At 29.8% G+C, this 10,996-nt stretch overlaps 1 protein-coding gene across 3 annotated transcripts; it reads right to left on the bottom strand.

Moving 5' to 3' along the window:
- Window positions 1–552: 552 nt before the first annotated feature.
- Window positions 553–8,542, bottom strand: LOC114296792 (protein NRT1/ PTR FAMILY 5.9). 3 transcript variants are annotated; one of them, XM_028241123.2, is made up of 7 exons: window positions 8,415–8,542; window positions 5,327–5,352; window positions 3,769–3,853; window positions 2,832–3,049; window positions 1,923–2,419; window positions 1,417–1,754; window positions 553–1,150 (listed from the first exon to the last, which is right to left on the bottom strand). In XM_028241123.2, the coding sequence occupies exons 3-7, from the start codon at window positions 3,812–3,814 to the stop codon at window positions 678–680; spliced, it is 1,572 nt and encodes a 523-aa protein (XP_028096924.2). In that variant the 5' UTR covers window positions 3,815–3,853; window positions 5,327–5,352; window positions 8,415–8,542; the 3' UTR covers window positions 553–677. The 3 variants fall into 3 exon arrangements, with proteins under 3 accessions (XP_028096924.2, XP_028096926.2, XP_028096925.2); XM_028241125.2 differs by lacking the exon at window positions 5,327–5,352 and having other exon boundaries at window positions 8,415–8,509; XM_028241124.2 differs by lacking the exons at window positions 5,327–5,352; window positions 8,415–8,542 and adding an exon at window positions 4,429–4,536.
- Between the last annotated feature and the right edge of the window lie 2,454 nt (window positions 8,543–10,996).

Here is a 10,996-nt window from a genome sequence, read left to right as displayed (position 1 = left end):
GTAGATCAATAATTGAAAAAGTTATTTAATGCAATTAAAATCAATTTTGACACAATTTTTGCTTCTTATGGCCTTTTTATGTTGGGAAATTCTTTGGTGATCTTTAACTTGAAAAACAAAGAAATAGAAATGAAATGAATGAAGTTAATTCCTTTCAAAGATTAATATTATTTCATATTCCTCAAAAAAAAAAAAAAAAAAAAAAATCCTTTCTTTTCTTTGGTTAAGTTTTGAAAATGAGAAGAAACTTAAAAAGTATATTAAAAAAATCTATTTTTGATTTGGCTATTCATAAGAAACGAAAAATGTATTAGTAATTTCATTTTTATTTTATATCGAAAAGCCTTTTTTAAAAGTGAAAAAATTACATACCTTTATCTTGAAAATTTCTAATTCTTGCAATACCAAAAAAAATATATATATATATATATTAATGACTATATATTAGAAACGTTACTAAAAAATAAAACGAAACTAATCTGTTTGGAGATAAATGTAAATGAAATATAAACTTCAAAGAGGTGGAGTGGTGTTGTGATAAGGGACCTCTGCTTTGTAATAAGTTTGCTCACTTCAATTACAGTGAATAATACTATTAAAAAGCTATACAAAGCTATAAACATTACCTAAAGAGTGGTCAGAAAATGAAGCATATGTTACATATTACATTAAGCAAATCATGTTCTACTTTTGTAAAATCTACCCAAGATTACAAATGTTAGCATGCTTAAAGAACTTCCCAAGGCAAGAAGCCAGTAGTACTTATCTAGCCTAGCTTCTCTCATGTCATCAGAGAACCAACTCTGTCTTCCTCCTCTTCTTGAGTTTGTGAAATAGTCGAGAATGGTAATTAACAGTGCACTCAAGAAATTTCCTACCCCAAAAACACTTGTATACAGTGCTATCCCCGTTGTTCTCATTCGTATAGGAACTTCACTGTAAAAGTACTCTTGCATCCCAATAACGGTGAAAATGTCCGAAATACCCAACAGAATGTACTGTGGCAGCAACCAAAATATGCTAAGTGGCACTGTTTCTGATTGTGTGTTTTTACTTATTTTGAGCCTCTTCGTTTCTACAAGCGCTGCAATCACCATCGCTATGACTGAAAGAAGCATTCCGATCCCCATCCTCTGCATCACGCTGATACCTGTTGGGATATTTTAATAAAAAATAACAGATATAATTTTTAATTCTTCAATTATTATATATGAGTTTCGAGAATGAATTCTATGTTTACATCCAAATCAATATATCTATTACAATATTGTAAATACGAAATAAATCTATTTTTATTATTGCCCGCTATTGTTCTCAACTATAGTTTAATTTCTGTTTATATCATTATTTTTTGTATTTTTATTTATAATGTGTGCGCTTAACATTGTGATTGTTATTTTGCTAGACTAACAATACCTTTCTCGTTGTGCGTGACAACGCGAGCGAGGGGGATGAAGTACATGTTATATAAAGGCGTTAACAGGATTATGGATACTGTGATCACACTCTGTAGCATAGCCGGTGGGATTTTGAAGTTGCTTCCAATGTTTCTCTGCATTGTCACACCTTGTTTTGTAAAGAATGTCATGGGCTGTTGGAAAATCACTGCAAACATTAGAAGAGTAGTCCATGTAGGTAAGAGGTGCAATATGACTTTCGCGATTTCAGGCAGGTGAATGCCAGTGTTAGAGCTCTTGTCTACGCCCTCGCTGCCATCAAGATCTTGGTGAGACAGTGGTTTTTGTTCTTCAAGCCTATAGACAGATTAAAAGTCCCATCATTAATACTAATTCAATTTAGAATCTGTTGAATTTTGTTTTTGTTTTATTTTCTTTGATAAATTACTTTTATTACACAAAAACAACAATACAAACTAATTGGGCATATCCCAGATCAAACAAATCGGATTGAAGGAAGCTTACTCTAGCTCAACCACATCGGATTTGTTTGACACGGTTAATTGAACATTCATCATTTTGGCAGCAGTCCCTTTGATGGCATGAACTATGTTCTTCAAGGACTTCACATCACCACCCTTGTTAGCCTGCTTGTACACGAAAAATTTGCTACCACAAGAGAAAAATGCAATTGATGTAACCATCATGATCGCTGGGATAGCAAATCCTAATCCCCATCCTAAGTTATCTTGGATATACGACATAACCGTGACACCTAAGAGGCTGCCACTGCAAATCCCAAAGTACGACCACCCAAAGAACAAACCCTTGTCAGAATTCTTTTCATTTTTGCTGAAAGGCGATGTTTCATCCTCGTTTTCAAGTTGATCTGCTCCGAGCACTTGCAATGACGGGTTGTACCCTCCTTGGCCTATTGAAATCATGTAGAGAGACCAGAAAAGTGAAGAGGTGGAACTGGTTTTGTTGGTTGGCAATGTTGTTGATGTCAGTGCTAGAAGACCCTATAGAGAAAGGAAGTAGAGAAATTTCTCAATTGTGCAATGCAGAGTTGTACATCTTCATATCCTAGATCTATGTATGTGTAACCAATTGGAATCACCTAGTACCCTGTTTCCATGTATATATGATTGGACAATGTTAGGTACAACAATGTTGTATACACAGGAATGGAAGAAGAAAAAAAAAAAAAAGCTCGAAAAGCTACCCAGGATTTGAAATATGTAGATAATATTCATTCCACTAAGTTTAAATCTATACCATGTATTGAAATTCTGTACGCTTTCTTAAATTTTACTTTTATTTTTTTTATTTTTTTGTGTATATATCATTTCTGATATTAGGCATCAACATCGAGTAGATTTAACAAATACAAGAGTAAAAAAAAAAATTATGAGAAGAGGAATAATTACTCACCAGAGCATAGAGGAAAGAAGAGAATAAAATGGTAGAATACTGATCCCAGTAAGAGTCAGCAAGGGGTGCCACAAGGAGAGACAACAGGGATGTGACTCCACACCAACTGTTCACCGTCTTGGCAGCCGATGAGTTGCTCATCTTCATAACATCTGTTAAGTAAGTTACCAAATTTGATGCCACCCCTTTGAACGCAAACCTCTCCATACCAGCTATCACTGTTCACAACAAACAGACTAAGAAAAATAGAACAAGAAATATTTGTTTTTGAAATGAACAGAACAAAAAATAAATATAACAAACAAACAACCGTACAAAGATTTATGTAATTTAACTTTAAATCAACGTTCACGGGTGAAGAATTTCACTACAAAAATAGAGAATCTAATAAGGTGTCTTTTTACAAGAAATTTCAATATAATGAGATGGCTCTCTTTTTACAAGTCACGATATCTTTTATTCCAAATCTTTGTCTTTGTCACAAAACATTCTAAATCATTGAATCACATCTTAAAATGTCTATATCTCAAGATTCTCACATGATTTCATAATTGTAAATGTTTTGGGACAGAAGGACATAAAAATTTGAGTACAAATGATTCTAGGTTTTATGTAAAGTGTTTGTCATAAATTAATGCAATGGATGAGAGGAAAGACTCGTATGAATTTTGGTGTCTTCTCGTGGTGATAGGTCTCGACTAAATATTTATTTATTTTTGATAATTACACAGACAAGAAGTTATGGAGATCATCAAACCTATATACGCAATCCAAATAATATCAAACCAAGTCGAAATAGACCCTAAACCAAATACCGGGTTGAACATACAGGTAGGCAACGGGTTATAAGCACAATTCGATTGAATTGAAGACACACCCACAACCCAACCCATAGTAGTACAGCTAAAAAAAAAATGAAGGTGAAGACTGTCATTACCTATGATGAGTATACATGGCTTGTTGAGTCCTTGTGTTCTAGCCATGAGAGAGAATGAAAATCAATGCACTGAGACACAGCAACTCTGAAATAACAGAACAACAACAACAACAAAAGTAGAAGAAGATGGTGATCAAAACAAAAGGCCAAAAGAGATCCTGTTTCTTTCAAACTTGGAATCTCAGTCACTATTAATAGACAAACAAACACTGTACTACTTCAATCTTTTTCTCATGTTTATTGGCTCCACCACATCACTACATTTTTTTGGAGGGTTTTTTTAATATTACTTCAAAGTTTGTTTCTTTATGGTTCAATGGGATCATCACTAAAGTTGTTTTATTGAAGAGGAAAAGGGCCTTTACTCCATTTTTGATCAGTTGGTTGTGTCGTCACGGCTAGTATACATGCAACAACATTCATATTTTGGATTACTTAAGAAAAAATGATAGGGATAGTGAAAAAGTAGTTAGAAAAATTATCTAAAAATGAAATATACAGTGAATTTTATTTAAATTTAGTATTATAGACTTGTGAGTCACAGCAAGAATGAATTTGTTTTTTTTTTTCCTTTTTCATAAAATAAAATGTTAGTAAGTTTGATTACAATGAATGAAAAGACTGTAATTGCTTGATCAACTCAAATTTTGAACCTCTTACTTTTTTATTGTCTCAAGGAACAATTACATAAATTTTCCAACTCCTCAGCCTTGTTCATAACTGTTCACACCCCTAAAAAATTAGTACCATAAAAAAAATGTTATCCGCTTTGTGATAAAAGAATGAGATCTATGGTACGCACTCATGAAGTGAAAGTTATGACATAAATGGTGTAGTGAAAATGTTAATAACCATCATAGCAATAGTAATACTATGTACACATAATTATAACACAAAAACTGTATTGTGTGGTTTGGTTGAGTATAAAATTAGAATACGAAAAGAACACAAAAAATTGTATTGCACGTGTTAGCCAGTGAATTGAAGAACTAAATCAAACCGATCTCTTTGGGTTGGGTTGAGTTGGGTTGGTTTGGTTTGGTTTGGTTTTTGAGTGCATTGATTTGATTATGGGTCTTTAAATCATCAAATCGATAGGATTGGGTTGGTTCTTAGTTTAGACATCGTCTAAACCGAACCATACTGAGAACCGAACCTATTTATATATATTTGAAATTTTATCTATATTGATATTTCTTCACATAATTGATCTATTACAATGAATTTGATTGCACCTAATAATCTTTCAGATACATAAATTATTAGGTGAATGAAGGAACGAGTACTATAAACTTGTGTTTAAGCTTGAGTTAGATTTAATTTGTATTAGCTTACATTAAATAATATTTTGCTATTTATTTGTCACGACCCGCTCCCCATACCTAAGGGTTAAGTATCGTGATGGCTAGTAACTGAAGTTACCTTCGGCCAATTCTTGAACGAATAAATAAATGCGAGCGGAAATAATATTTAAGTGAGGGTACCAAAATAATCATTGGAGCTTCTATTTAATTAAATTGTCAGAGTTGAACTATGTCTACAAGTGTTTTGTGCCTACCTCACACGCTGGCCCTGATATGTCACCTGAAAGTGGTAAACAATTATAAGCACATGGCAGAGTGAGAAATATTATACTAAGAGCATAAGGGCATAAAATTCACCATAGATAATTATGGGGCCAAACAGAGCTTGATATTAAAATGTTGAATATATAATACGGAAATCATTTGACATATAATACAGAAATTACGTAAATAACTATAACCACGGTACAAAACATAACAGAACAGGGATCACCGGAGTGACAATCAGAACAGGGGTCAATGGATCCATGACAGACAACGGACCACAAAGTGGCCAAACAGGAGCCGATGGTTATTTAAATCCCCCAAGGCATGGGATTCCTATAGTGGTACTTATAAAATAATTACTCAAAACACATTTTAATAAACAGTTATATCCATGGATTTTCCTTATTATACAAAATAGGGTTCATAAAATAAATAATATAATTAAAATAAAACTACATAAATAAATTATAATAACTCAAAACATACGTAAAATATATTATGGTGACTTAAGATATAATATAACTCACCTTAATGTTAATTCTAATTTTTACTTTTCACTCACTGTGACCTACCAAATATTCCGAACTAAACTCAAAGTTATATGGGCAAATTACACTAGCAGTCCCTATAGTTTGGGATTCGTGTCACTTTGGTCCCTGATTTTTCAATTGTGACACATTTGACCTTGAATTTTGAATCTTGTTTCAAATAAGGACAATTGAAGATATTATTGTTTAATTGCAAGGGCAAAATCGTCAATTTAATAAAATATAAACTAATTTGAAAAAAATAAATGTCAAAAAAATATTTTTAATTTTTAAAAAATTATTTTTATCCACCAATAATAAAATTATGTAAAATTGATAAAAATTAATAAAATTTACATGATTAATTTTTAAAAATTAATTTTACATGATCATTATCCAAATATATAATAAAAATTAATTTGATAAAAAAAATAAATAAATGTCTAAAAGATTTATCAATTTTACATAATTTTATTTTTAGTGAGTATAAATAATTTTTAAAAATTCAAAAATATATGTTTGACATTTATTTTTGTCAAATTAGTTTATATTTTATCAAATTAATAATTTTACCCTTGAAAAATTTAATGATATTTTTAATTGTTCTTATTTGAAACAAGATTCAAAATTTAAAGTTAAATGTGTCACAATTAAAAAGTTAAGCACTAAAGTGACATAAATCTTAAATTATAGGAACTATTAGTGTAATTCACCCAAGTTATAGACAAAACAAAACAATTAGAGAGAGAGTGGAGAGACAGTGTTTGGAATTGGTGATGATGATTTGCACATCTACACATCTATATATATGGTGAGAAAGGCGTGGGCCGCAAGACATCGTAGTGGACATGCAAGTTTGTTGCAGAGAAAAGGTTGTATTTTAGTATATATTTTGATTTAGGAAAAATATAGCGAAAAATATAATAAAAATATCATAATATTCAGAAAATAATATTGAATAATAATATAAAGTTAAAATTATTTTTTTGAAATCATTTATAATTAAATAATACTAATATAAAATTTAAGGGATAATTTAAATTTTCGAGTTGTTACAATCTTTTCTCCTTTTAAAAATTCTGTTCTTGAAATTTGTCATATGTGTAAACTATCCGCTGCGCACTCTGATAAATATATACCTGATGATTAATTTGATATAAAATATTACCTCAAAAAAGTTACTAAAAATAACTTACTATTTATTTGTCAAAAATTGTGTTGGGTCAAAACAAGAAACAATGGTTGATTTTAAAAACTTTTCATTAGTTTTATTTTTGAAAAGAAAAAAAAAACGAGAACATAATTAAACAAGCGACTAGAAATGAAATGACGGAATCATATGAAAGAGCTAAAAGAATTTGAGATGAGATTCCATTTCTTTTATCTGTGAACTTTTCATTGATGGGAAATAGTTTCAAAATTAGTATCTTTTTTTTTTTTTTTTTTTAGTACTGAACTGGAAATTATATGTATTTAACTATATTATAATTTTGGTGGGTGCTTGAGCCTGACACCCTCTACTTCTTTTTCATCTTTTGCTATAACAAATATAAATTATATCTAATATCTTTTACAAATTATGCACACAAAAAAAATAAATATATATATATATATATATATATATATATATATAATCATATAAAATCATAATACACTTAAAATCATATAAAATTATAATATAATTAAATCGACTAACAAAATATAGTATTTAGGTATTAATTACCCGCTATCATACTTCTTAAATGTGCATGTATTCTATGCTCCAATGATGATTTTTATTATTATTTTATTTTATTTTTTTTAACCATTGCTCTGATACCACTACCTGCTCCCCGTACTCAAGGGTTAAGTATCGTGATGGCCAGTAACTGAAGTTACCTCCGGCCAATTCTTGAACGAATAAATAAATGCGAGCGGAAATAATATTTAAATGAGGGTACTAATATAATCATTGGAACTTCTATTTAATTAAATTGTCAAAACTGAACTATGTCTACAAGTGGTTTATGCCTACCCTACGCGCTAGCCCTGACATGTCTTCTGAAAGTGGTAAACAACTATAAGCACATGACAGAGTGAGAAATATTATACTAAGAGCATAAAAGTATAAAATTTACCATGGATAATTATGGGACTAAACAGAACTTGATATTAAAATACAGAATATATAATACGAAAATCATTTGACATATAACACAAAAATTACGTAAATAACTATAACTACGGTACAGAACAGAACAGAACATGGGTCACCGGAGTGAAAATCAAAACATAGTTCAATGAATCCATGACAGACCACAAAGTGGCCAAAAATGGGCCACTGGTTATTTAAATCTCCCAAGACATGAGACTCTTGTAGTGGTACTTATAAAATAATTACTCAAAACACATTTTAATAAACAGTTATATTCATGAGTTTTCCTTATTATATAAAATAGGGTTTATAAAATAAATAATATAATTAAAACATAATTACATAAAATAAATTATAGTAACTTAAAATATACGTAAAATATATTATGGTGACTCAAAATATAATAAAACTCACCTTAATGTTGATTCTAACATTTATCGTTCACTCACTATGACCTACTAAATATTTTGAACTAAACTCAAAATTATATATAAAACAAAATAATTAGAGACAGAGAGAGACTAAGAGTGTTTGGAATTGGTGATGATGATTTTCACATCTACACATATATATGGTCAGAAAGGCGTGGGCCGCAAGACAGCGTAGTGGGCACGCACGTTTGTTGTACAGAAAATATTGTATTTTAATATATTTTAATTTAAAAAAAATATAGGAAAAAATATAATAAAAATATTATAATATTCAAAAAATAATTTTAAATAATAATATAAAATTAAAATTATTTTTTTGAAATCATTTATAATTAAATAATATTACTATAAAATTTAAAAAACAACTTAAATTTTTGAATTATTACATTATTTGTGTTATATTTAAATGTTAAAAACTTGTTTATTTTTGCTATTTATTATTGATTGATTAATTTATTTTTAATATAGTGAAACCGTGGTTCCAACCCCGAACTACATTTTGGATTGGATTAGTTCTGGTACATGATTGATTTGATTCTAGATCCAAAAACTTGAAATTGACCATAATTGAATTGATTCTAAATTTAATGCCAAACCCACCTATAAACACTCTTAATAATTAAAATATTATTTCTAATATAGCCCACATCACATTCAAGATGAAGGTTAACTACATAGTAGTGTTTTGAAAAGTTAATAAAAAATTAATTTTTTAATTTATTTTTTATATTGTAACTTTTTTTTATATGTCGACATTTTTTTTTTTTTTAACTCATCATCTACGTGAGGGGATCTTTACTTTTTCTATATATATCGACATTTTTTTGATAATTCACAGTCCACTTACGGGTGATTTGACAACTCACCATCCACTTACGAATTTGAACTTAAAATTTCGGAAGGAACACGCCCTCAAACATTAAGAGTTGTTTGGAATGAATTAAATAAATATATTTTTTATTTTTTTACAAAATAATATATAAAAATAAAAAAAATAATATGATAAAAAAAATTAAAAAATAAATTATTTTATATATGTCAAACTTAATCTAAATCTAGACCATCAAACCAACCCGTTAAAGATGTATATATCGACAATAGCATACAAAAGAAGTAAAACGTGATCAACTTTTGATGCTACTAAGGCACCGTTTGGGAAGGTGGGTTGGAGGCTTTTTTGGCTATTTTAGCCACAAAAAATAAAATAGGCTATTTTAGCCATAACAAACAAAACATCACATCCAACCCATAATCATTACATTCTTCTCTCACAAAAAAATTTAAAAAAGCCAAAAAGTCAAAAAGCCCTTCCCAAACCAAGCTTTTAAGCCCAGGCTAAAATAGCCAAAAAAGCCAAAAAGCCAAAAAGCCAACCCACTTCCCAAACGGAGGCTAAGGATTATAATAATAATAATATAAAAATGTAATGGAATTGCGTTGTGATGTGTCCTTGTGAGGTCATACCATACGCGCATGCACCCACGCAACTCTTGTGTTGATAGATCAGTAACATTGCTTGCTTATGAAGGTGAAACACTCGATTTAGGGATTGTTTGGGATAAATTAAGGAGTTATTTGGGATGATTTAAATAAGTGTACTTTTTATCTTTTTACGAAAAGATGTGCAGAAAAGTAGAGAGATAATGTAATGAAAAAAAAGATAAAAAGATGAATTATTTAAGGGATGTCAAACTACCCCTAAATAAGGTTTTGTTTGGCAACAAGTCGGTTTAGTTAAAAAGTCAAAAAGTTACTAAAAAATTCAAAAAGTTACTAAAAAATTCAAAAAGTCAACAACCCATACCAAAAAGTCAAAAATTCTCTTTTCTCTTTACTTTTTGCACATCTTTTCCTAAAAAGTCAAAAAGTCATCACAAACATACTAATTTTTTTTAGCTCATATTTTATCCAAATAGCCAAAATGTTACTAAATTAGTCTGTTCCCAAACGAGGCCTAAATGCACTTTTTGACTTTTTATCAAATATGAGTTGAGTTTAAAGTGATGTGATAGAGAGGTAATATGACTTAAATAGGATGATGTGACTTAAATAGGATAGAGACTTTTTGAATTTTTTAGGTTATGCCAAACCAAGCCTTAATACCATGTTTTGAAATGTGGCAACTCTTTCGTATTGCATTATAACTCTTTCGGATGTGAAATCACAGTGACTTTAAAATGAATCACATAACTTTTTGTGTTTTCATGTATATGATTAAAATTCTTACTATATTTTTGTTCGTGTTCCATTTCTCATTGATGTCCCAACAACAGTAACCTCAACCATCACACTTCTGATACACAGCTTCGTTGAGTGGATTCCATATGAGTTTGATATGACTTTAAGTTAAACTTCACGCTGCTAATTTAAGTCATTTAAATTTGATTACTGTAATGTAAGGGTTTCTTCGCTTATAATTAATTGATTTCAAGTTGGATGCTTTAAAGGTTTTCACCATACCTAGAATAAATCTCAATCACACAATTTACCATCCAAATTTAGACACAGGTTTATCTTTTTAGTCCCAATGCACTGTCAATAACACATTATATCTCGAGATTCCCT

Source organism: Camellia sinensis, chromosome 4 (genome assembly GCF_055761805.1).
Source record: "Camellia sinensis isolate YWXY chromosome 4, ASM5576180v1, whole genome shotgun sequence".
Taxonomy (NCBI): domain Eukaryota; kingdom Viridiplantae; phylum Streptophyta; class Magnoliopsida; order Ericales; family Theaceae; genus Camellia; species Camellia sinensis.
Note: the sequence above shows the minus strand (reverse complement) of the source record. Positions and strands in the feature narration are given on the sequence as shown.